Source organism: Hyperolius riggenbachi, chromosome 1 (assembly GCF_040937935.1).
Source record: "Hyperolius riggenbachi isolate aHypRig1 chromosome 1, aHypRig1.pri, whole genome shotgun sequence".
Lineage (NCBI taxonomy): Eukaryota > Metazoa > Chordata > Amphibia > Anura > Hyperoliidae > Hyperolius > Hyperolius riggenbachi.
Genome location: NC_090646.1, coordinates 571,869,296 through 571,897,225, shown reverse-complemented (window position 1 = coordinate 571,897,225; position 27,930 = coordinate 571,869,296). Strand labels below are relative to the sequence as shown.

General features: G+C 46.1%; 1 protein-coding gene across 1 annotated transcript in view; it reads left to right on the top strand.

Moving 5' to 3' along the window:
* The window catches only part of RASA1 (RAS p21 protein activator 1), a 107,518-nt gene that overhangs the window by 20,544 nt on the left and 59,044 nt on the right, over positions 1–27,930 (top strand). Inside the window, exons 2-5 of the mRNA XM_068247916.1 lie at positions 18,099–18,251; positions 22,203–22,338; positions 24,224–24,294; positions 25,323–25,440. Of these exons, the coding sequence (XP_068104017.1) occupies positions 18,099–18,251; positions 22,203–22,338; positions 24,224–24,294; positions 25,323–25,440 (478 nt within the window). The remainder of the gene's footprint in view (positions 1–18,098; positions 18,252–22,202; positions 22,339–24,223; positions 24,295–25,322; positions 25,441–27,930) is intronic.

Genomic DNA, 27,930 nt, shown 5'->3' with positions numbered 1-27,930 from the left:
CTCACACTCTCTCACGCTTACTCGTTCTCACACTCTCTCACGCTTACTCGTTCTCTCTCACGCTTACTCGTTCTCTCTCACGCTTACTCGTTCTCTCTCACGCTTACTCGTTCTCTCTCACGCTTACTCGTTCTCTCTCACGCTTACTCGTTCTCTCTCACGCTTACTCGTTCTCTCTCACGCTTACTCGTTCTCTCTCACGCTTACTCGTTCTCTCTCACGCTTACTCGTTCTCTCTCACGCTTACTCGTTCTCTCTCACGCTTACTCGTTCTCTCTCACGCTTACTCGTTCTCTCTCACGCTTACTCGTTCTCTCTCACGCTTACTCGTTCTCTCTCACGCTTACTCGTTCTCTCTCACGCTTACTCGTTCTCTCTCACGCTTACTCGTTCTCTCTCACGCTTACTCGTTCTCTCTCACGCTTACTCGTTCTCTCTCACGCTTACTCGTTCTCTCTCACGCTTACTCGTTCTCTCTCACGCTTACTCGTTCTCTCTCACGCTTACTCGTTCTCTCTCACGCTTACTCGTTCTCTCTCACGCTTACTCGTTCTCACTCACGCTTACTCGTTCTCACTCACGCTTACTCGTTCTCACTCACGCTTACTCGTTCTCACTCACGCTTACTCGTTCTCACTCACGCTTACTCGTTCTCACTCACGCTTACTCGTTCTCACTCACGCTTACTCGTTCTCACTCACGCTTACTCGTTCTCACTCACGCTTACTCGTTCTCACTCACGCTTACTCGTTCTCACTCACTCACACTCTCTCTCACTCACACTCTCTCTCACTCACACTCTCTCTCACTCACACTCTCTCTCACTCACACTCTCTCTCACTCACACTCTCTCTCACTCACACTCTCTCTCACTCACACTCTCTCTCACTCACACTCACTCACACTCACACTCCTCTCACTCACACTCTCTCTCACTCACACCTCTCTCACTCACACTCTCTCTCACTCACACTCTCTCTCACTCACACTCTCTCTCACTCACACTCTCTCTCACTCACACTCTCTCTCACTCACACTCTCTCACACTCACACTCTCTCACACTCTCACTCTCTCACACTCTCACTCTCTCTCACACTCTCACTCTCTCTCACACTCTCACTCTCTCTCACACTCTCACTCTCTCTCACACTCTCACTCTCTCTCACACTCTCACTCTCTCTCACACTCTCACTCTCTCTCACACTCTCACTCTCTCTCACACTCTCTCTCACACTCTCACTCTCTCTCACACTCTCACTCTCTCTCACACTCTCACTCTCTCTCACACTCTCACTCTCTCTCACACTCACACTCTCACTCTCTCTCTCTCTCACTCTCTCACACTTACTCACTCACACTCAACTTTCTCACACTCACTCTTACACTCACTCTCTCTTACACTCACACTCACTCACACTTTCACTAACTCTCTCTCTCTCTCTCTCTCTCTCTCTCAAACACGCACACACTCTCACACTTTCTCACACTTACTCTCACACTTTTCCATTCTCACTCACACACGCTCAGTCTCTCACTCTCACTCACTCTCTCACTCTCACACTCTTTCTCACTCTCACATTCTCTCACTCACACACTCTTTCTCACTCTCGCACTCTCTCTCACTCGCACTCTTTCTCACTCTCTCTCACTCTTGCACTCTTTCTCACTCTCGCACTCTTTCTCACTCTCGCACTCTTTCTCACTCTCGCACTCTTTCTCACTCTCGCACTCTTTCTCACTCTCGCACTCTTTCTCACTCTCGCACTCTGTCTCACTCTCGCACTCTGTCTCACTCTCGCACTCTGTCTCACTCTCGCACTCTTTCTCACTCTCGCACTCTTTCTCACTCTCGCACTCTTTCTCACTCTCGCACTCTTTCTCACTCTCGCACTCACTTTCTCTCACACTCACTTTCTCTCACACTCACTTTCTCTCACACTCACTTTCTCTCACACTCACTTTCTCTCACACTCACTTTCTCTCACACTCACTTTCTCTCACACTCACTTTCTCTCACACTCACTTTCTCTCACACTCACTTTCTCTCACTCTCACACTCACTTTCTCTCACTCACTCTCACACTCACTTTCTCTCACTCACTCTCACACTCACTTTCTCTCACTCACACTCACACTCACGTTCTCTCACTCTCACTCACTTTCTCTCACTCTCACTCACTTTCTCTCACTCTCACTCACTTTCTCTCACTCTCACTCACTTTCTCTCACTCTCACACTCACTTTCTCTCACACTCACTTTCTCTCACACTCACACTCACTTTCTCTCACACTCACTTTCTCTCACACTCACACTCACTTTCTCTCACTCTCACACTCACTTTCTCTCACTCTCACACTCACTTTCTCTCACTCTCACACTCACTTTCTCTCACTCTCACACTCACTTTCTCTCACTCTCACACTCTCTCACACTCACTACCTGGCTACAATTATACTTGGGGAACCTACTGGCTATACCTATACTGGGGGAACCTACCTGGCTATTCCTATACTGGGGGAACCTACTTATTTACCTAACGCTCACCCCCTCTATCCTATGCCTAAAGGTGTGACCCCCTTGGGTGCTGCTGCTGCTGGAGGGAGCCCGTGGGCACCGGGGGTGGAGGGAGAAGAAAACTAAAAGCCTGTGGACGCCGCTGCCAGTGTGAGAGGATGAGGACTGGGCGCGTGGTGAGAAGATTCCAGTTGTATGGGGAAATGCAGTTATGTATTGAAAGGAGTTATTTGGAGGGTATTCAAAACAAAAAACTGACATTTACCTGGGGCTTCTATCGGCCCCTGCAGCTGTCATGTCCCGCGCCGTCCTCCTTCGATACACGGAACTTTCTCCTCTGCCTGACTCTGACCTCTCTTCTCCTCTGCCTGACTCTGACCTCTCTTCTCCTCTGCCTGACTCTGACCTCTCTTCTCCTCTGCCTGACTCTGACCTCTCTTCTCCTCTGCCTGACTCTGACCTCTCTTCTCCTCTGCCTGACTCTGACCTCTCTTCTCCTCTGCCTGACTCTGACCTCTCTTCTCCTCTGCCTGACTCTGACCTCTCTTCTCCTCTGCCTGACTCTGACCTCTCTTCTCCTCTGCCTGACTCTGACCTCTCTTCTCCTCTGCCTGACTCTGACCTCTCTTCTCCTCTGCCTGACTCTGACCTCTCTTCTCCTCTGCCTGACTCTGACCTCTCTTCTCCTCTGCCTGACTCTGACCTCTCTTCTCCTCTGCCTGACTCTGACCTCTCTTCTCCTCTGCCTGACTCTGACCTCTCTTCTCCTCTGCCTGACTCTGACCTCTCTTCTCCTCTGCCTGACTCTGACCTCTCTTCTCCTCTGCCTGACTCTGACCTCTCTTCTCCTCTGCCTGACTCTGACCTCTCTTCTCCTCTGCCTGACTCTGACCTCTCTTCTCCTCTGCCTGACTCTGACCTCTCTTCTCCTCTGCCTGACTCTGACCTCTCTTCTCCTCTGCCTGACTCTGACCTCTCTTCTCCTCTGCCTGACTCTGACCTCTCTTCTCCTCTGCCTGACTCTGACCTCTCTTCTCCTCTGCCTGACTCTGACCTCTCTTCTCCTCTGCCTGACTCTGACCTCTCTTCTCCTCTGCCTGACTCTGACCTCTCTTCTCCTCTGCCTGACTCTGACCTCTCTTCTCCTCTGCCTGACTCTGACCTCTCTTCTCCTCTGCCTGACTCTGACCTCTCTTCTCCTCTGCCTGACTCTGACCTCTCTTCTCCTCTGCCTGACTCTGACCTCTCTTCTCCTCTGCCTGACTCTGACCTCTCTTCTCCTCTGCCTGACTCTGACCTCTCTTCTCCTCTGCCTGACTCTGACCTCTCTTCTCCTCTGCCGGACTCTGACCTCTCTTCTCCTCTGCCGGACTCTGACCTCTCTTCTCCTCTGCCTGACTCTGACCTCTCTTCTCCTCTGCCTGACTCTGACCTCTCTTCTCCTCTGCCTGACTCTGACCTCTCTTCTCCTCTGCCTGACTCTGACCTCTCTTCTCCTCTGCCTGACTCTGACCTCTCTTCTCCTCTGCGAATAAAAAGAGCTTTACTTACCTGGGGCTTCCTCCACCCCCTGGCAGCTGTCCTGTGCCCTTGCCGCAGCTCCGTTGGCTCTCGATCTCCACTGGTGCAGATGCCGACCTTGCCGGGTCTGCAACTACTGCACCTGCTCAAGCGCCACTGTCGATCAAGCTCACGTGGTCTGAAGCATTCTGCGCAGGTGCAGAAGTACTGCGCCTGTGCAGAATGCTCCAGACCACGTGAGTGTGATTGAAAGTGGCTCAGGCACACTAGATGCAGACCTGGCGAGGTCAGCATCTACATTGGAGAGGACCAGGAGCCAACAGAGCTGCGGCAAGAGCACAGGAAAGCTGGATGCAGCCACCTCAGCGTTTGATTATATTGGATGAGAATGAAAAGTGACTACTTGCTTCATGGTGGATTTTGTGGACACAAACGTGAGTAATCCTTATGTTGTTGTTGAATGTCGCCTTTGTTTTGTAATTTTGTTTACGTTGGACTTAACGTAAAAATGTTTGTGCTGAAAACCTTTTTAGTAAACATTATTTCTTACACAACCTGTAGAAATAGGAAAACTATGTTGTCAATGAACAAAATATACACACACACACGCACACGCGAAAGTATTCGGCCCGCTTGAAGTTTTCCACATTTTGTCACATTACTGCCACAAACATGAAACAATTTTATTGGAATTTCACGTGAAAGACCAATACAAACTGGTGTACACGTGAGAAGTGGAACGAAAATCATACATGATTCCAAACATTTTTTTACAAATCAACTGCAGAGTGGGAATGTGCGTAATTATTCGGCCCCCTTTGGTCTGAGTGCAGTCAGTTGCCCATAGACATTGCCTGATGAGTGCTAATGACTAAAAAGAGTGCACCTGTGTGTAATTTAATGTCAGTACAAATACAGCTGCCCTGTGATGGCTTCAGAGGTTTTCTAAGAGAATCTTGGGAGCAACAATCCCATGAAGTCCAAAGAACACACCAGACAGGTCAGGGACAAAGTTATTGAGACATTTAACCACCCTGGCGTTCTATTGAGATCGCCAGGGCGGCTGCGGGAGGGTTTTTTTTTAAATAAAAAAAAAAACTATTTCATGCAGCCAACTGAAAGTTGGCTGCATGAAAGCCCACTAGAGGGCGCTCCTGGAGCATAATTCCGATCGCCTCCGGCAATCAGAATTAACAAGGAAGGCTGCAATGAGCAGCCTTCCTTGTTTGGCTTTCCTCGTCGCCATGGACGTCAGCCGACGTCCTGACGTCAGCCGCCCCCGATCCAGCCCTTAGCGCTGGCCGGAACTATTTGTTCCGGCTGCGCAGGGCTCGGGCGGCTGGGGGGGACCCTCTTTCGCCGCTGCTCGCGGCGGATCGCCGCAGAGCGGCGGCGATCGGGCAGCACACGCGGCTGGCAAAGTGCCGGCTGCGTGTGCTGCTTTTTATTTGATTCAAATCGGCCCAGCAGGGCCTGAGCGGCACCCTCTGGCGGTAATGGACTAGCTGAGCTCGTCCATACCGCTAAGGTGGTTAAAGCAGGCTTGGGCTACAAAAAGATTTCCAAAGCCTTGAACATCCCACGGAGCACTGTTCAAGCGATCATTCAGAAATGGAAGGAGTATGGCACAACTGTAAACCTACCAAGACAAGGACATCCACCTAAACTCACAGGCCGAACAAGGAGAGCGCTGATCAGAAATGCAGTCAAGAGGCCCATGGTGACTCTGGACAAGCTGCAGAGATCTACAGCTCAGGTGGAGGAATCTGTCCATAGGACAACTATTAGTCGTGCACTGCACAAAGTTAGCTCTTATGGAACAGTGACAAGAAAAAAGCCATTGTTAACAGAAAAGCATAAGAAGTCCCGTTTGCCAGAAGCCATGTGGGGGACACAGCAAACATGTGGAAGAAGGTGCTCTGGTCGGATGAGACCAAAATGGAACTTTTTGGCCAAAATGCAAAACGCTATGTGTGGCAGAAAACGAACACTGCACATCACTCAGAACACACCATCCCAACTGTCAAATATGGTGGTGGCAGCATCGTGCTCTGGGGTTGCTTCTCTTCAGCAGGGACAGGAAAGCTGGTTAAAGTTGATAGGAAGATGGATGAAGAAAAATACAGGGCACTCTAGGAAGAAAACCTCTTGGAGTCTGCAAAAGACTTGAGACTGGGGCGGAGGTTCACCTTCCAGCAGGACAACAACCCTAAACATAAAGCCAGGGCAACAATGGAATGGTTTAAAACAAAACATATCCATGTGTTTAGAATGGCCCAGTCAAAGTCCAGATCTAAATCCAATCGAGAATCTGTGGCAAGATCTGAAAACTGCTGTTCACAAATGCTGTCCATCTAATCTGACTGAGCTGGAGCTGTTTTGCAAAGAAGAATGGGCAAGGATTTCAGTCTCTAGATGTGCAAAGCTGGTAGAGACCTACCCTAAAAGACTGGCAGCTATAATTGCAGCAAAAGGTGGTTCTACAAAGTATTGACTCAGGGGGCTGAATAATTACGCACACCCCACTTTGCAGTTATTGATTTCTAAAAAATGTTTGGAATCATGTATGATTTTCATTCCACTTCTCACGTGTACACCACTTTGTATCTGGTCTCTCATGTGGAATTCCAATAAAATTGATTCATGTTTGTGGCAGTAATGTGACAATGTATGTATGTATGTATGTATGTATGTATGTATGTATGTATGTATGTATGTATGTATGTATGTATGTATGTATGTATATATGTATATGTATATATATATATATATATATATATATATATATATATGTATATATGTATATGTATATATATATATATATGTATATATATGTATATATATATATATATATATATATATATATATATGTATATGTATATGTATATGTATATGTATATGTATATGTATATGTATATGTATATGTATATGTATATGTATATGTATATGTATATGTATATGTATATGTATATGTATATGTATATGTATATGTATATGTATATGTATATGTATATGTATATGTATATGTATATGTGTGTGTGTATGTGTATATATATATATATATATATGTGTATGTATATATATATATATATATATATATATATATATATATATGTATATATATATATATATATATGTATATATGTATATATATATGTATATATATATATATATATATATATATATATATATATATATATATATATATATATATATGTATATATATATATATATATATATTCGATTGTATGTGTGTATATGCTGCGATCACTCCAAAGCCTTGAACGGAACTTGGTATACAGATCCCTTATTACCTGGGATGATCTGGGGTCTCACATTCCCCTGCACACCTGTGCGGAGCTACAAACAGCAAATCCGATTTCACCCATTTATGTCAATGGGAAAAATGGAAAAGGCTGACATTCTCACAGTAATCAAGCCAGAGTTCCCACACTTGGCACAGTTGGTCACTTGGTGACAGAGGTTACAAATCCAGGAAAAGTGGGCGGAGCATAAAACAGCCAATCAAATTTCAGCCATTCATGTTTAATGGGAACATGTAAACTACAGGTATAGCCATTCTTAGAATGTTAATCGCAGGGTTCTCAAACTTGCCACACTTGGCAAAAATTACTACCTCAACTTGGGGGCACTACTCTACCTGTACTGAGGGTAATAATTCGTCTATACTGGGGCCAGCACTGTAACATTAATGGGGGGGAACTTGCCTACACTTGCAGCACAGTACCTATACTGGAGGTATGACTATACCTATACTTGGTGCAGCACAGTACCTATACTGGGGGCAATACTCTGCCGATACTGGGGCGGCGCTGTAACTATAATTGGGGGAAGGCTTTTACCTATACTGGGGGCAGAACTGTACCTTTATGTGGGGCAGGATTCTACTTACACTGGATCTAGGATTGTACCTATACAGGGGGCAGGACTCCCACCTATCATGGGGCAATAGCAATACTCTTCCTATACTGAGGCCAGCACTGTAACTATAATGGAGGGAAGGCTTGTACCTACACTGGGGGCAGCACTCTGCCTATCCTAGGGTGAGGATTCTAGCTATTCTGGTGGCAGCATTGTACCTACATTGGAGGCAGCAGTGTACCATGACGGGGGCAGGACTCTAGGTACACTGGCCAGCACTGCACCTAAACAGGGGGGCAGCACTGTTCCTATACTGGGCCTGAACGCTACCTATACTGGGAACAGTGCTGTACCTATAATGGTGGAAGCACTGTACCTATACAGGGGTCAATACTCAAAGGTAGCAGCACTGTGCTTATACAGGGAAGAAAGCATGTACTGTACTTTCCCTTTTGGGCCTAAACGGACCAGGCCTTGTAAGGGTTTTTCGCCTTCCTCTGGATCAACAGGGATATGTGAGGAAGCAGGCTGGTGTTGTACTTTGTTCTCTGGAACTCTATGTATGTAGGTCTTTTTTCAACCCAAATAACTAAGTAACTAGTATGGAGAGGGGAGAAAAAAGCGGCATGTACTGTGCTTTGGGGAGGGGAGAGAAAAGCGGCATGTACTGTGCTGTGGAAAGGGGAGAGAAAAGCGGCATGTACTGTGCTGTGGAAAGGGGAGAGAAAAGCGGCATGTACTGTGCTGTGGAGAGGGGAGGGAAAAGTGGCATGTACTGTGGTATGGAGAGGAGAGAGAAAAGCGGCATGTTCTGTACTATGGAGAGGGGAGAGAAAAGCGGCATGTACTGTGCTGTGGAGAGGGGAGAGAAAAGCGGCATGTACTGTGGTAGGGAGAGGGCAGAGAAAAACAGCCTGTACTGTGCTGTGGAGAGGGGAGGGAAAAGCGGCATGTACAGAGTTATGGAGAGGGGAGGGAAAAGCGGCATGTACTGTGCTGTGGAGAGGGGAAGGAAAAGCAGCATGTACTGTGCTATGAAGAGGGGAGGAAAAAGCGGCATGTACTGTGCTATGGAGAGGGGAGGGAAAAGCGGCATGTACTGTGCTGTGGAGAGGTGAAGGAAAAGCGGCATGTACTGTGCTATGGAGAGGGGAGGGAAAAGCGGCATGTACTGTGCTGTGGAGAGGGGAAGGAAAAGCAGCATGTACTGTGCTATGGAGAGGGGAGGGAAAAGCGGCATGTACTGTGCCGTGGAGAGGGGAAGGAAAAGCGGCATGTACTGTGCTGTGGAGAGGGGAGAGAAAAGCGGCATGTTCTGTGCTGTGGAGAGGGGAGGGAAAAGCGGCATGTACTGTGCTGTGGAGAGGGGAGGGAAAGCGGCATGTACTGTGCTGTGGAGAGGGGAGGGAAAAGCGGCATGTACTGTGCTATGGAGAGGGGAGGGAAAAGCGGCATGTACTGTGCTGTGGAGAGGGGAGAGAAAAGCGGCATGTGCTGTGGAGAGGGGAGGGAAAAGCGGCATGTACTGTGCTGTGGAGAGGGGAGGAAAAAGCGGCATGTACTGTGCTGTGGAGAGGGGAGGAAAAAGCGGCATGTACTGTGCTGTGGAGAGGGGAGGGAAAAGCGGCATGTACTGTGCTGTGGAGAGGGGAAGGAAAAGCGGCATGTACAGTGCTGTGGAGAGGGGAAGGAAAAGCGGCATGTACTGTGCTGTGGAGAGGGGAGGGAAAAGCGGCATGTGCTGTGGAGAGGGGAGGGAAAAGCGGCATGTACTGTGCTGTGGAGAGGGGAGGGAAAAGCGGCATGTACTGTGCTGTGGAGAGGGGAGGGAAAAGCGGCATGTACTGTGGAGAGGGGAGGGAAAAGCGGCATGTACTGTGCTGTGGAGAGGGGAGGGAAAAGCGGCATGTTCTGTGCTGTGGAGAGGGGAAGCAAAAGCGGCATGTACTGTGAAGAGGTGAGGGAAAAGCGGCATGTACTGTGCTATGGAGAGGGGAGGGAAAAGCGGCATGTACTGTGCCGTGGAGAGGGGAGGGAAAAGCGGCATGTACTGTGCTATGGAGAGGGGAGGGAAAAGCGGCATGTACTGTGCTGTGGAGAGGAGAGGGAAAAGCGGCATGTACTGTGCTGTTGAGAGGGGAGGGAAAAGCGGCATGTACTGTACTATGGAGAGGGAAAAGCGGCATGTACTGTGCTATGGAGAGGGAATAGCGGCATGTACTGTGCTATGGAGAGGGAAAAGCGGCATGTACTGTGCTATGGAGAGGGAAAAGCGGCATGTACTGTGCTATGGAGAGGGGAGGGAAAAGCGGCATGTACTGTGCTGTGGAGAGGGGAAGGAAAAGCGGCATGTACTGTGCTGTGGAGAGGGGAAGGAAAAGCGGCATGTACTGTGCTACGGAGAGGGGAGAGAAAAGCGGCATGTACTGTGCTTTGGAGAGGGGAGGGATAAGTGGCATGTACTGTGGAGAGGGGAGGGAAAAGCGGCATGTACTGTGCTATGGAGAGGGGAGGGAAAAGCGGCATGTGCTGTGGAGAGGGGAGGGAAAAGCGGCATGTGCTGTGCTACGGAGAGGGGAGAGAAAAGCGGCATGTACTGTGCTACGGAGAGGGGAGGGAAAAGCTGCATGTACTGTGCTTTGGAGAGGGGAGGGAAAAGCGGCATGTACTGTGCTTTGGAGAGGGGAGAGAAAAGCCGCATGTACTGTGCTATGGAGAGGGGAGGGAAAAGCGGCATGTGCTGTGGAGAGGGGAGGGAAAAGCGGCATGTGCTGTGGAGAGGGGAGGGAAAAGCGTCATGTGCTGTGGAGAGGGGAGGGAAAAGCGGCATGTACTGTGCTGTGGAGAGGGGAAGGAAAAGCGGCATGTACTGTGCTTTGGAGAGGGGAGAGAAAAGCGGCATGTGCTGTGGAGAGGGGAGGGAAAAGCGGCATGTACTGTGCTTTGGAGAGGGGAGAGAAAAGCGGCATGTACTGTGCTTTGGAGAGGGGAGGGATAAGTGGCATGTACTGTGGAGAGGGGAGGGAAAAGCGGCATGTACTGTGCTTTGGAGAGGGGAGAGAAAATCGGCATGTACTGTGCTTTGGAGAGGGGAGGGATAAGTGGCATGTACTGTGGAGAGGGGAGGGAAAAGCGGCATGTACTGTACTGTGCTGTGGAGAGGGGAGGGATAAGTAGCATGTACTGTGGAGAGGGGAGGGAAAAGCGGCATGTACTGTGCTTTGGAGAGGGAAGAGAAAAGTGGCATGTACTGTGGAGAGGGGAGGGAAAAGCGGCATGTACTGTGCTGTGGAGAGGGGAGAGAAAAGCGGCATGTACTGTGCTGTGGAGAGGGGAGAGAAAAGCGGCATGTACTGTGCTGTGGAGAGGGGAGGGAAAAGCGGCATGTACCGTGCTATGGAGAGGGGAGGGAAAAGCGACATGTACTTTGCTGTGGAGAGGGGAGGGAAAAGCGGCATGTACTGTGCTGTGGAGAGGGGAGGGAAAAGCGGCATGTACTGTGCTGTGGAGAGGGGAGAGAAAAGCGGCATGTACTGTGCTGTGGAGAGGTGAGAGAAAAGCGACATGTACTGTGCTGTGGAGAGGGGAGAGAAAAGCGACATGTACTGTGCTGTGGAGAGGGAAGAGAAAAGCGACATGTGCTGTGGAGAGGGGAGAGAAAAGCGGCATGTGCTGTGGAGAGGTGAGAGAAAAGCGACATGTACTGTGCTGTGGAGAGGGGAGAGAAAAGCGGCATGTACTGTGCTGTGGAGAGGGGAGAGAAAAGCGGCATGTACTGTGCTTTGGGGAGGGGAGAGAAAAGCGGCATGTACTGTGCTGTGGAGAGGGGAGGGATAAGTGGCATGTACTGTGCTATGGAGAGGGGAGGGAAAAGCGGCATGTACTGTGCTTTGGAGAGGGAAGAGAAAAGTGGCATGTACTGTGGAGAGGGGAGGGAAAAGCGGCATGTACTGTGCTGTGGAGAGGTGAGAGAAAAGCGACATGTACTGTGCTGTGGAGAGGGGAGAGAAAAGCAGCATGTACTGTGCTGTGGAGAGGGGAGAGAAAAGCGGCATGTACTGTGCTGTGGAGAGGGAAGAGAAAAGCGACATGTGCTGTGGAGAGGGGAGAGAAAAGCGGCATGTGCTGTGGAGAGGTGAGAGAAAAGCGACATGTACTGTGCTGTGGAGAGGGGAGAGAAAAGCGGCATGTACTGTGCTGTGAAGAGGGGAGGGAAAAGCGGCATGTACTGTGCTGTGGAGAGGGGAGAGAAAAGCGGCATGTACTGTGCTGTGGAGAGGGGAGAGAAAAGCGGCATGTACTGTGCTGTGGAGAGGGGAGAGAAAAGCGGCATGTACTGTGCTGTGGAGAGGGGAGGGAAAAGCGGCATGTACCGTGCTTTGGGGAGGGGAGAGAAAAGTGGCATGTACTGTGGAGAGGGGAGGGAAAAGCGGCATGTACTGTGGAGAGGGGAGGGAAAAGCGGCATGTACTGTGCTATGGAGAGGGGAGAGAAAAGCGGCATGTACTGTGCTGTGGAGAGGGGAGAGAAAAGCGGCATGTACTGTGCTGTGGAGAGGGGAGGGAAAAGCGGCATATACCGTGCTATGGAGAAGGGAGGGAAAAGCGACATGTACTTTGCTGTGGAGAGGGGAGGGAAAAGCGGCATGTACTGTGCTGTGGAGAGGGGAGAGAAAAGCGGCATGTACTGTGCTGTGGAGAGGTGAGAGAAAAGCGACATGTACTGTGCTGTGGAGAGGGGAGAGAAAAGCGACATGTACTGTGCTGTGGAGAGGGGAGAGAAAAGCGACATGTACTGTGCTGTGGAGAGGGGAGAGAAAAGCGACATGTGCTGTGGAGCGGGGAGAGAAAAGCAGCAATGGAGTTGTGAAATGACACTGCATTGCTTGGTCTATCCTAGTCCACAGTTCCCTTAGCCTGTAAAAATCGACATGCTGTCACACAGCTCTGTAAGCAATCAGTGTGCAGGGAAAAACAAATGTGTAATAAAGACAATCAAAAGAACTGAGGTCTTTAGGCTTTGTCACTGCTGCAAAAACGTACATGCAGAGAGGATAACTTTCATACTTGTGTCAGAAAGCTGAGGAAATCACTCAGCCCCTGCAGCAGTTTCTGACATCTAACCCATACAAATAAACCAGCCCTGCAGAGTCGCACAATGATGATGTATGTGATTGCACTTCCGACTAGAGAACTGGGTGGGAGTGTCTGAGGGCTGGGGCAAGGGCGGGTAATGCATACTAAATCAGATAGATAGGAGGAAACCGAGTAAGGTAGGAAATTACATCAGTTCCAAGATGGCAGCCACCTGAAACAGTTTTCTCTATTTACTATGTAAAATTCACTGAAATCTCAATGTGGACAGTGCAATACATATGTAATGTACGTAGAGCAAGTATTTATCTACTCACATATGTATTCAGTTTTTTTTAGACCGTATAGCTGGCAGCTTCTCTTTAATCACCTTTCAAAGTAATGGTGGCCATACACCTATAGATGACCACTAGATCGACCATTAAATAGATTCCTCTCTGCCCGAATGTGATCAGAGAAGCATCTATTGGCTGCCCATACACTGCACACAGACTTTGAATAGTTTTCAGCATGAAATAATATGTGGATCCTGCGTCCAGGTCTTCCCTGATCTGTGCTCCCATCTGCCAGTAGTAGAGCTCTCACCTTTACGGCTGGAGTGTGCCCTCCCTGATCTGGTGCTTTAACATCGGGTCTCCTCCTCCCCGTGCTTGAACGACTGTTCTCCTCCTACTCATTTTCCCTCCTACACTCCTACATTTTTTTCCCCTCTTCTCTTCCGTGTCATGTGACACAAGCTAAAGCTCAAACACTAGAGTTCTGGTGTGTATGCTGCTGGAGCTCTAGTGTCTGAGCTTCGGGTTGTGTCACAGGACACTGGGAGGAGATCAAATGCCACTATCGATGCACTTCCGCCCCACTGTCGTCCGAGCAAAGTTCAATTCGATCAGACAACTTTTGTGTTACCGATTTGAAGCCGAATAGATCACAGTGAATTTGCTGTATATCGACAGTAAACATGGACTTGTGTATGGCTAGCTATATAGCAGTATTCAAATGGGACATTCAAACCTTCTTCATTGATTTGCACTGAGTGCTATTAAATAATGCTATACAGATGAGTTAATTAGATCTCATGTTAATGGCCGTTATTAAGTTTATTAGTAAAATGACTACCTCCGTGTGGAAAGTGTGTTCAAATGTTACTAGTATATAGCTTACAGGGAAAGCGAAGGGACAGTTTGCATATTCTGCAGTGATGCATTGTGGGAGACATATGCTCACTCCAATCTGAATAATCTTCTGTTTTAAGAAGGCAAACCTCTGTTTTGCATAGTTATTTAAAGACCTGCTGGATCTTTTGTACACAGTTCTACTTTCACATCTAATTTGGGAGTTATATCTGAGTCCACAAATTGCCTTCCTTCCTTTTTTCTTTAAAAAGACTGCCAGTGCAATTTAAGTTGTATCTTTAATATTCAATTGTCAACCTACATTCATGCGTCTTATGTAAAATATAACTGCCACTTAAAGTGGATATTCATAGAAAAATATAAGTAATAAAACAGAGAGATACCTTTCTTGATTGACCTGGTGACATCACAGTTCTAGTAGGAGAGACTGTAAACTCCTAACAGGCAGTACTGCATGTTTTCATAAGGGTGGGCAAATTGGTCAGGTTGGTGAGATTCTCGCCAGATCAGCATACTATTTCACCATGAAGCTTTGTTAAGCGAGAACCAGGAATTGTAAATGGAAGTAAACTTCGTACGATCAATTTACGTTCAAAAACAGTTTAACAGTGTGGACAGTGACCAGTGTTCCAGATTTTACATTTTTTTTGCATTGACTTGGACTCAAAGGTTTATTAATATCAGAAAAAGGATTGAGATTTCTGGTGTGTCTTCACTAGCAATAAACCAGTCCTGTAGAGTTGCAGCATTGTCAGGTACACCAGCTTACTTGTGTTTTGAAAAATGCATTCTTATTCAAGTGAATGAGAATGTGTTTTTCAAACCGCCAATGCAGTGCAAAATGTAGCCAGTGTGGATCATCCCTAACCTACTCCATTCAAAATGTTTTCAATAGCAGAAATGCTGTTATAATTGCAGTACTGTATGTTAAAGCAAGGGAGACCAGTATTCATAGGCTAATTACAATAATGGTTTTACTAGAACACTTTAATTTTAGCTTATTCTGGAGTTCTCCTTTACTGAGGTGAGCTGTGAAGCATTCAGAGCTCTGTTACCTCAAAGGCGACTGTTATTCAGCAGACTGTTATTACTTTTGAGAGCGAGTCTGTTCATGGCAATTCATGTTCTGGTCATGCTCAAGTGCAGTTCTGTAAACATATAGAAAGTTGCTAGAGTTTAAATGGTTGCAGTAGAATTATGTTACTTAAAACATAATTGAGAATGGCCAGGAAAAGTGTCCATAAATAAAGGGACTGATGGGGTCTTTTTTTTTTTTTTTTTTTTTTTTTAATTATTATTATTTATGCTGAAATTGGACTTTGAAGTGAGCCTTTGCCCAAATCCTGTGTAGTAAAACATAAAATAATCCAACATAATAGAAGCAAGCCAAACAAGAGCACAGAATAAAAAAAAAAAGACATCCACAGTTCGTTAATGCTACTTTCACACTATATCCGTTGCAGAGCGCATCCACAGAAATTGTATCGCACCGCAAGTGTTGACAAGTCACACTGCACGTTTTCAGTGCAATCCGACACGTACAGTGCAGCATACAGTCCATAGACTTATGCTTGCACCACAGCTTGAGCCGCCCACGTAGCCCGATAGTGCACTGCATTGTTCCATAGGGACCAGATGCCGGGACCGCACAGTAAAACAACCGACAGGAATATATTTGCATCATGCTTCCATGCTATTATATTGTCCGTTGGGCCATGACGCGATGGACATAGTGTGAAAGGAGCCTCAGAAGCCAGAACAATTAGCAGGATTTATGGCAGCTGGGAAGATTTTCCAATAGACAATAACAGCAGTTTGGGAAGACCAGAGTCTGATGGATATCAAACCAACAGATTGATATGGTCAGACTAATTATGTGGACTCTGTAAATAATAATGGTGGACTCTGTAAATAATAATGGTGGAAGTGGCTTGTTAGGAAATATTGGAAATGTTGCATTGTTCATTAATTGTATGTCTTTATTAATCCTTAGTGTACCACAGCTTAAAAAAAACATTACAAAGATTTATACATACCTGGGGCTTCCTCCTGTCCCATCCGCTTGGATCACTCCTGCGGCTCCGCCCTCCGCTGCCCGCAGCTTCGGGAACCGGGTCCCGTCAGTCGGATCCAATATACGCAGGATACATTTTTTTTATTTTTTTTATTTACTTTTTTTTGTTGCTTCGCTACACTGAAAAACAAATTCTCTCAGCCAGATCCTACTAGTTTCATTGTATCTGGAGGTGCCTGTCATTTATTTTGAATTCATCAGCTAATTCCCACTGACCTAGTTTGTGAGTTGCCTTGACAGACAGCCTTTGAAATATTGAAAGCTTTTGCTGCTGATGACCTGTGAAGGACAGGAAAGGTTTACATTTTAAATACTAGGGCTTTAACACATGGTAGTACATGATATTGTAGTTAATGCTTTTATAAGATAAAATTAAAATATGATTAATCACATTAGAGCAAACCTGAATAGGTATACTTAATTAAAAGCATCAAGCAATGTTTGAAAAGCGTTTATACACCATTCTGGAGCACTCCTAACAATCATATGCCTCTATAGGTACTTTGGATTGTTACCCACAATAGTGGCTACTTGGCCAACACATTCATTAATAAAACATACATGCTGCAATATTCTATTTATAAAGAACAGTCTCCTTCAAGGCACAATACAGTAAAAAGTTAGTTCTCATTGAATTTCTATTTTTTTTGACTACTATATTTCTCCCTGTTAAGGTATAGAGCTTTTGTGGTTGGTTGTACTACACCAGTGTTAAAGCAGTTGTTACACCCCCTCAAACTGAAAATAGTGTGTGGGTCCCTAGATTAATAATATGGAGTAGGGATTAGCTGGTGATTAGCGAGCCAGTCATGAAACTGAACCACTATTTTAGTTGGTGCTGGCTGCTGCAAAGAGGATATCTCATCTGTCTGTAAGTCGCTTTCTCGGCATCTCCCTGATGTGCTGCACGCTGCTCTACATCTTCCCAAAATCTGCGCTTTCACAGCCAAGCTTGAGAGGTTGCAACATAGAGGAGTCTCTCTTCTCTGCCGCGGCCTGCACCCACTAACACAATGGTTCAGTTTTGTGCCGGACGACATTGAATCTCACTCATCCCTAACAGGAGCTCTGAAAATAAAATAAAAATAAGAAACTTGGTATACTTTTCATAAACTACAGTAGGCTGTTTAAAGAGAAACTCCGACCAAGAATTGAACTTTATCCCAATCAGTAGCTGAAACCTTCTTTTACATGAGAAATCTATTCCTTTTCACAAACAGACCATCAGGGGGCGCTGTATGACTGATATTGTGGTGAAACCCCTCCCACAAGAAACTCTGAGTACGTACTCCTGGCAGTTTCCTGTCTGTGAACCTTGCTGCATTGTGGGAAATAGCTGTTTACAGCTGTTTCCACCTGCCAAAAAGCATGCAGCAGCTACATCATCTGCCAACAGTAAAAATGTCACCATGTAATAAATGTCAGAATGTAAATCAGGGATTTAAAAGCTTTTACAATGGGCAAACACTGACTAAATCATTTATACATAATTATTGTAAAAATGAAGCACTTTTTTAATTACAATATTTTCACTGGAGTTCCTCTTTAAGTGGAAATTCTGGCTAAATATTGTTAGTTTTTTTTTTTTTTTTTTTTTTTTTGTTGAGGAAGAGGTGGGACTTGTCTGTGCTTTACTTGAGGATGTTCCAGTCACTTCCTGTTGTGGAGACGTTTCATCTGGACTGGTGGTGCTGTCATCCAGAGGAGGTGCAGTTGAATGCCTACAGTGCCCAAAAAAACCCTTATTGGTTACTGCACAGTAATTAAAACCTTGCAAAGATTTTAACCTTTTTACCATTCTTTGCAAAATACAGACTCTGCTTGAGTTGTACGCGATCATCTTTATATATATTTTTTTTTTGTCACTCCCTCGTTTCAGGTGGTATCATGGCAAACTAGATAGAACAATTGCAGAGGAACGCCTGCACCAAGTTGGAAGGACGGGAAGCTATCTCATCAGAGAGAGTGATCGGAGACCAGGGTCTTTTGTCCTATCCTTTCTTAGTAAAACAAATGTGGTCACGCATTTTAGGTAAGTAACATGTTTAACTGTTCATTTCATCTTTAGGAATCTTTTTGTACTGCCTACCTTAGGTAGGCATTGTTGTGTTCTGTGATTGTACTGTATATTAATATCTCTGTTTTGGGTCTTACATACAGGTGTGGCTGGAAGTGTTAGTTCAGCAGCTTGGCACTACTATTAAAGTATTTCTTAGCCATTATTTCTTAGTGAATGCAGTATGAATCCGCATAAAAGCAAATTGGTTTCAGTACTTGGTGGTGGTGCAGGTTGTGGCAGTGGGTATCATTGGCCTGTCGACCGTTTCTCTAGACTTGGCATCCTCTGAGGCTCTGATGTTCACATGTCTTGCTGGAGTAAAAAGCCATTTAAACGCCTCCGTAACGTAGCGATTCTGGGTCATGATTAGGCTCCGCCCTTTTCTCAGGACCTGTATTTACACTAGTGTGGTTGGAGTATTCTCCAAACGCACAGTCTAATGATGTAGTAGCGTTGGCCATGCCCTCAAACTCCACCAGCAGGCTGTCAAATAATGTTTTCAGTACCTCTCCAATACGAAGGTGGTGTGGCAAAATGATTAGGTTATTAGACAACATGGTTAGAGAACACTTCAACCACACTGGTGTAAATACAGGTCCCGAGAAAGGGATGCAACCTAATCACGGGCCGGAAGCGCTTAGTCCATGGAGGCTTTTTACAGTGGTTTGCAAAAGTATTCTGCCCTCTTGAAGTTTTCCAAATTTTGTCACATTACTGCCACAAACATGAATCAATTTTTTTGGAATTCCACGTGAAAGACCAATACAAAGTGGTGTACACATGAGAAGTGGAACGAAAATCATGCATGATTCCAAACATTTTTCTTTTAAAAATTACTGCAAAGTGGGGTGTGCGTAATTATTCAGCCCCCTGAGGCAATACTTTGTAGAACCACCTTTTGCTGCAATTACAGCTGCCAGTCTTTTAGGGTATGTCTCTACCAGCTTTGCACATCTAAAGACTGAAATCCTTGCCCATTCTTCTTTGCAAAACAGCTCCAGCTCAGTCAGATTAGATGGACAGCGTTTGTGAACAGCAGTTTTCAGATCTTGCCACAGATTCTCAATTGGATTTAGATCTGGACTTTGGCTGGGCCATTCTAACACATGGATATGTTTTGTTTTAAACCATTCCATTGTTGCCCCGACTTTATGTTTAGGGTCGTTGTCCTGGTGAAAGGTGAACCTCCGCCCCAGTCTCAAGTCTTTTGCAGACTGCAAGAGGTTTTCTTCCAAGATTGCCCTGTATTTGGCTCCATCCATCTTCCTATCAACTCTGACCAGCTTCCCTGACCCTGCTGAAGAGAAGCACTTCCAGAGCATGATGCTGCCACCACCATATTTGACAGTGGGGATGGTGTGTTCAGAGTGATGTGCAGTGTTAGTTTTCCGCCACACATAGCATTTTGGCTAAAAAGTTCCATTTTGGTCTCATCTGACCAGAGCACCTTCTACCACATGTTTGCTGTTTCCCCCATATGGCATGTGGCAAACTGCAAACAGGACTTCTTATGCTTTTCTGTTAACAATGGCTTTCTTCTTGCCACTCTTCCATAAAGGCCAACTTTGTGCAGTGCATGACTAATAGTTGTCCCATGGACAGATTCCCCCATCTGAGCTGTAGATCTGTGCAGCGCGTCCAGAGTCACCATGGGCCTCTTGACTGCATTTCTGATCAGAGCTCTACTTGTTTGGCCTGTGAGTTTAGGTGGACAGCCTTGTCTTGGTAGGTTTACAGTTGTGCCATACTCCTTCCATTTTCTGAATGATCGCTTGAACAGTGCTCCGTGGGACGTTCAAGGCTTTGGAAAATCTTTTTGTAGCCTAAGCCTGCTTTAAATTTCTCAATAACTTTATCCCTGACCTGTCTGGTGTGTTCTTTGGACTTCATGGTGTTGCTCCCAATATTCTCTTAGACAACCTCTGAGGCAGTCACAGAGCAGCTGTATTTGTACTGACATTAGATGACACACAGGTGCACTCTATTTAGTCATTAGCACTCATCAGGCAATGTCTATGGGCAACTGACTGCACGCACACCCCACTTTGCAGTTATTGATTTGTAAAAAATGTTTGGGATCTTGTATGATTTTCGTTCAACTTCTCACGTGTACAACACTGTGTATTGGTCTTTCACGTGGAATTCCAATGAAATTGATTCATGTTTGTGGCAGTAATATATGTCAAAATGTGGAAACCGTCAAGGGGGCCAAATACTTTTGCAAACCACTGTAAATGGCTCTTTACTCCAGCAACATGTGCACATCAGAGCCTCAGAGGAAGCGAAGTCTAGTGAAACGGTCTTCAGGCAGTTCACTCCACGACACCCACTGCCACGTCCTGCACCCCCATCGCCGCCGTTGTAAGTATTGAAATCCGCTTTTATGCTGATTTGTGCTGGGCTCGCTGTCACTCGGCTAATAAATGCTTAAAAGGGATTCTGTAGTGCATTATAAAAACAAAACTGTCACTTGCGGCTGCACGTTCCCGCTCGCGTCTCCGGGAGCTTACTGCACAGACGCAGTATGAAAACCTCCCGGAGACAGGAGTGAGGATGCGCACGGACGTGCAGCCGCAGTGACATTCGTCTAGTTAGACGAATAATTGGATGTGACCTGCGGCACGGGGACTAGAGTATCCTTGAGGACCAGCGCGGGACAAGATGTCTGCAGGGGGCCGGTAGAAGCCCCAGGTAAGTGACAGTTTTTGAAAAGGGGGAGGGAGGTTGCGCATCCCTAAAAACATGCTTCAATTGACTGGTTAATGGCTCAGGCATGCACCACCTCTATTAGGCTGAAAATGCATGCCCTGCGTCCAAATCAAATGCTACATTTATTATACTATGGAGGAACTTTGGTTTCTACTATAGTTTACATGCAAAGTATAATATACTTGACACTTGTGCCACGGTGAGGCAAACCCCCGGGCAAGTGGCCTAACCAAAAATAAAAACTTGTATAACCTTGGGAGCGCTACCCCCCCCCCCTCCTTTTCATAATTTTGCTGGTATGTAACTACCAGGTTAGCTGCTCCCAGCCTGTATTCCTGAGTTTCCCGTTTGCATGGTAAGTAATAGTAGTTATGCTTATGATTTGCATCTGAATTGAATGCAAAGTGTGCAGATAGCTTGTAGGTGCTGCACATGTGAGCTGTTGGTCATTTCAGATGCAGCCTTTGTGGTATGCGCTGGCCCTCTCCTTGTTGAAGTGACAGTTTTTGTTTTTATAATGCACTACAGAACCCCTTTAATTGTGCCAAGCTGCTTCACATAACTTCTGTATATTATACTACTGCATAAGGGCTTGTGACATGCAGCTCCAGCTGATCTACTTGTTGCAGTCTGTCATCTTTGTGCCTGCAGCTCCTTCTTGGTTTACTAAAATTAATCATATAGACTGGAATTACACTTAAAGCAAATCTGTGGTTTTAAACCACTAAAATAGTTAGGATACTTACCTCAGAGGGAAGCTTCTTGATCCTCCAGAGGCTTCTCTGATACTCCTTGAGCCCACTGCTGGTCACCTGGACCTTCTTCTTTCACTGTGGTTCTGTCCTTGAACAAATGTGTCTGCACTGTACAAGCACACTGATGGCCTGCGCACTAGCATGGAGCTGCTCCTGCACGGAGGTAGATAGCTACCACTATCATCAAATACAGATTTTCTTTATGTGAAGTTAGGAAAAGCTAATGCTATGTCCACACTTTCAATGTCCATGTAAATAGTGTCCCCGGAGGTAAATGATCCCATGTCTGTAATGCTAAGAAGCAATAATTCTAACCACACTCTCATTGCGCTGCTCAATATGTTATAACCTGTTGCCCATACTTTCCTTTAGAAAATATGAATCCCCCCCCCCTCAGTACAGATTTGTAAAACAATGATGCATTCTGTTTAATTTGTAATGTGTCTGAACTTCTCCTTAGGATTATAGCTATGTGTGGTGACTTCTACATTGGAGGAAGGAGGTTTTCTTCGCTTTCGGATCTCATAGGATACTATAGTCATGTGTCGTGTTTACTGAAAGAGGAGAAACTTCTGTTTCCTGTGGCACCTCCAGAGGTAAGTAGTAATATTGCAGTTTCAACCATTAAAAATGTTTGCTACCTTTTTGAGGGAATATACACAGGCCATTTTTCTGCTGATTGGCTCCAATAGCCATTCAGATTGTTCAGATGTAAAGCTCCTGTTCATTCTTCCAGATTTTCATTGTTAGAGACTCTGAAGCGAGAATAAATCTCGCTTCAGAGCTCATAGTTAGCAGGGGCACGTGTGCCCCTGCTAAACCGCCACAATAGCGCCGCTAAACGGGGGTCCCTTGACCCCCAAGCCCTCCACTGCGACACTTGGTCGCAGACTTGGTCGCTCCTGGAGGCAGGGCTAACGGCTGCAGCCCTGCCTCCAGTCGCGTCTGTCAGCGGCGGATCTCCGCCTCTCCCCCGCCCCTCTCAGTGAAGGAAGACTGAGAGGGGCGGGGGAGAGGCGGAGATACGCGCTGACAGACGCGCGTGGGGCAGGGCTGCGGCGGTTAGCCCTGCCCCAACCAGGAAGCGCTCCCCCGCATTAGAGGGGATTTGGGGGATCAGGGACCCCCATTAAGCCGCGGGATAGCGGCAGTTTAGCAGGGGCACACATGCACCTGCTATCTATGAGGTCTGAAGCGAGATTTATTCTCGCTTCAGACTCTCTTTAAAGGACAAATAAAATTAGTTATATGGAGGCTGTCTGATTTATTTCCTTTTAAACATTACCAGTTGCCTGGCAGCACTGGTGATCTATTTGACTGCAGTAGTGTCTCAATCACATTAGATACATACATACATACATACATACATACATGCAGCTAAACGGAAGAGAAACTAGAGGAGGCTCCACATCTATTGGACTGCACTGCTCCTCCTCACAATTTGAACTCCTCTGTCCTGTCACCACCCAGTTCCTTGGCATACATTTTTTTTTTTTTTTTATTATGAGAGAGACCGGAATAAAGACTTTGTGCCCGTCATCTTTAAAGTGTACCTGAGACGAGAGAAAAATATGTACCTTGGGCTTCCTCCAGCCCCTTCAGGCCTTTGGCTCCCTCGCTGTGCTCCCGGGCTGCCTTGATCCTTCGCTAGCCGGTTCGGTAAATTCTTCAGTCGACGCATGCGCAGTCCTACGTACCTAGGGTTTTGCCTTACGCTTGTGACTGGATTTGGATCACAAAATGCTTAGGGAAAAAGGCACATCTGCTTCAGTTGCTGACAAATAATTATGATTACCGATCTTCAGCTTCCAGCCAAATGTGTCAACAACCAAAGACAGTGTTTTGTCCAGCCCTTTTTTCCAACTGACCCTTTGCTAGGTGACACTTGCTTTTAGACAACACGTCTTGTTAGGGGTTATTTAAAATACAGGTAGTACCTGACTTACAAATGATTCGCTGACACAAATAGTCTGAAAATGCTTGATTCTGTGGGAACAAGTCACATTTTTTTTTTCAAAAAGACCTTGTCGTTTTTGAGAAAATCTATTTAAAAAAATTCAAAGAAATGTTTTTAAACCCTGTAAAATGACATTTTGACTGCAATACACTATTAAATCTGGCAAAATATGCACATTACAATCATCACTAGAACCGGAGGAGACACATAAAGGCAGAGGTGGCACAGAGGGACACTGAAGGCAGAGGAGAACATAGTTGGCACAGAGGGGGACACTGGGGGCACAGGGGAACAGAGGGGGACACTGGGCACAGAGGAGAATAGAGGTTTAAATTAGCTTCTGCAGCCTGACAGTTACTCTTTAATGTAGAGGATGTTAAGTTGAAAATAATTTTATAATTGTAACATCAAACAGAAAAGATATTTTGGAACCTTCATTGCAAAGTGGTTCAGAAGCTGCTTGACATGTATACAAAGACACAATATTTTATGCTGCGTTTTTTTTTTGTTTTTATAATTTGCAGCCAGTAGAAGACAGACGTAGAGTTCGAGCTATTCTACCATATACTAAAGTCCCAGACACGGATGAAATCAGGTAAGTATATATTGCAGTAAGCAATTTCTTATGCAAACCATTTCTAGAAGGTAAGCTAAATTACCTTTGTTAAAACCAGACATTGTGATGAGAAACCTGAGCAGTTTCTCTGTATGCCAGTTATGATCCAGCTTTGTATGCTTCCCTTACTGACCTACAGGTTTAGCTGGATTCTTCCATATCTAGATTGATGGTTTATATCCGAGCTGGACAAATCCCTGAAGCCAGGTAGCCATGGCCTTTGGAAAATTACAGCTTGTGCTTAAAGAGACTGTGAAGTCTCATAAAATTCAGCTTTTTATTGCAAAAATGTCTTTAACATTATTGCCCTAACTAAAACGCTGCATCCCCGCGGCTGAAATCGAACTAAATCCCCCCCCTAACTCCCCTTCCCTCTCCCCCACAAAATCCACGACTTTCTTGGTCATGGATTTTGCTGCAGTAGGAGGCAGAGCTTTCAGCCGCAACTCTACCTCCATTAGCGTCAATCATCGTGTATCTCTGCCTCTCCCCCGCCCCTCTCAGTGAAGGAAGACTGAGAGGGGCGGGGGAGAGGCGGCGGTCCGGGCTGATAGACGCATGGAGAGGCAGAGCTGTAGCTGAAAGCTCTGCCTCACGGAAGCGCTCTCAGGATTGCCCCACGGGGAGTTTAGGGGGATTTAGTTAATTACAGCCGTGGGAATGCGGCATTTTAGTTAGGGCTATAATGTTAGACATTTTTGCAATAAAAAGCTGAACTTTATGAGACTTCAGAGTCTCTTTAACATTTGAGTTTTCTCTCATTTTGGTCCATGAAGCAAGCTCCTGCTGACACCTGAATTTTTTTTCATGTTTTTACTGCTGCTTGTTTACATAATACATGTTTTTCATGATAAACTAAAGTCTGGTAATATTGGACAGGTGAACATTTATAGAAAAGATTATATTCTTATCGCTTATTAGTTTCAGAACTAAAGGAGAAGTATATGATCATTTTGATCACATGTATATATGTCCACTCATAACCATTATGCCTGATTCTCTTTCAGTTTTTTAAAAGGAGATATGTTTATTGTCCATAATGAATTAGAAGATGGATGGATGTGGGTTACCAATCTACGAACAAATGAACAAGGACTTATAGTTGAAGATTTGGTGAAAGAAGTGGTTAGTCACTATGATTCCATGTTTTAAATTGGATGCAGAGCTTACACACAGTTTTTGTAATTAAAAGAAAAAGTTAGGGCTTGTACCCACTATAGAATGAGAATGAGTGTTTTTAGAACACTCTGCAGATAGCAGTTTCAAGCTGCCGTGCAGGTATGTAAGGCTAGCTTCAATCTGCGACTGGTTTGTGCTGTAAATGGTACTATCAGATCCCGTCACTCTCCACAACACATACTCCCTTTTTTCATAGTCTCTGCTGTTCCCTTTGCAGTGGACATGTTATATACCGTATATACTCGCATACAAGCCGAATTTTTGACCCCCAAAAAGGGGGTCAAAAGTTGGGGGGTCGGCTTGTATGCGAGTCTTCCCTGGTGGTCTAGTGGTGGGTGGTCCGTGCCCCGCTCCCCCCGCGGCCGCCGCCGCTGCTATTACCTGCTTAGGCAGCGGCCGCTTCCTAATCCGCGTTTCCCTTCTGAACTTTCAGAGTGTATCACAGCAGCGCGCCCGGCGCTGCTTCTGTGACGATGCAGGGGGCAGGAAAGAGCGGTTCCCTTGGTAACGGCGATAAAGATCGCCGCTATAGGGAGCCGCGCTCTTTCCTGCACTCTGCATCGTCACAGCAGCAGCGCGCTGTGATTCACTCTGAAAGTTCAGAAGGGGAACGCGGATTAGGAAGCGGCCGCTGCCTAAGCAGGTAAAAGCAGCGGGGGGAACGGGGAGCACTACCTACCTATGCTGGGCTCTATACTGGCTAAACTGGGCACTATACTGGCTAAACTGGGCACTATACTGGCTAAACTGGGCACTATACTGGCTAAACTGGGCACTATATTGGCTAAACTGGGCACTATACTGGCTAAACTGGGCACTATACTGGCTAAACTGGGCACTATACTAGCCATATTGGGGCACTATACTAGCTAAACTGGGCACTTTACTAGCTAAACTGGGCACTTTACTAGCCATACTTGGGCACTTTACTAGCCATACTGGGGCACTATACTAGCTAAACTGGGCACTATACTAGCTATACTGAGGCACTACCTACCCATACTGGGCGCTATACTGGGCACTATACTGGCTAAACTGGGCACTATACTGGCTAAACTGGGCACTATACTGGCTAAACTGGGCACCATACTAGCCATACTGGGGCACTATACTAGCCATACTGGGGCACTATACTAGCTAAACTGGGCACTATACTAGCTATACTGAGGCACTACCTACCCATACTGGGCGCTATACTGGGCACTATACTGGCTAAACTGGGCACTATACTGGCTAAACTGGGCACTATACTAGCTAAACTGGGCACTATACTAGCTAACCTGAGGCACTACCTACCCATACTGGGCGCTATACTGGGCACTATACTGGCTATACTGGGCACTATACTGGCTATACTGGGCACTTTACTATCTATACTGGGCACTTTACTATCTATACTGGGCACTTTACTATCTATACTGGGCACTACCTACTAGGCCTGAACGATTTATCGTTTTAAGATCGAAATCGCGATCTTGAGATCGTCACAGCGGCGATTTTTTTTTTTTTTAAGATATCCCCCGGGCGGCGCAGTCCTTCTCCTCGCTGCTCTGTGCACAGTAGCGAGTGGAGGCTCAGTGACTCACGTCTGTTTCCTGCGTTCCGCGGCTCAACTCAGTGACGTATTCCGCAAGCGGCAGGTTCCGGGAGTACATGCCGGTCTGCGCTAATTGTGGTTCTCCCGGCAGGGCTATGAGAGACTGGTGCGGCACGTGCAAGGCCTAACAGGTCAGAGGGAGAGCCACTTCCGAAACGGAAGGCCGGTGCGTCTCCAGCAGGGCATCCTGAGGTTACTGCAGTGCCAGACTAGGTGAGTCAGCCGGGATCTTTTGATACCAGGAGAGTGCGGGGGGTACAGAGTGGCATCTAGTTGGGCGGATGCAGTAAGTTTCACCAACATTTTCAGTCATCTGTCATGACAGCTTAAAATAAGTGTTAGTATGTATATGAATAATGTATTTAATTTATATACGTGTGTCTATTCATTTAATTTTAATAATTTGTCCTCATGCTTCTGAGTGCCCCTCGCTAATCTGTCACTCGCAATCTCCCTCCCTTTTCATAGCAAGTCTGTTCTGCACTCATTCACAGAGCTGCCATCCCGAATAATCACCACAAATGGATAGTACAATGTCATTTTCTATTGATGTGCGTTTGTAAATGTTAATGTACATGGTGAATAGTGCTAAATCTTGATTTAAATAAAATCGTGAATCGAATCGAAATCGCAATTTCTGACAGAAATCGTGCGATTCAATCTTTTCCTAAAATCGTTCAGGCCTACTACCTACCTATACTCGGCACTATACTAGCTATACTGGGACACACTGGGGGGCTGCACCAATCCAGCATTTCCTACCCCCGGCTTATATGGGGGTCAATCATTTTTCCCTGGTTTTTTTCAGGGAAAAGTTGGGGGGGTCTTATATGCGGGTC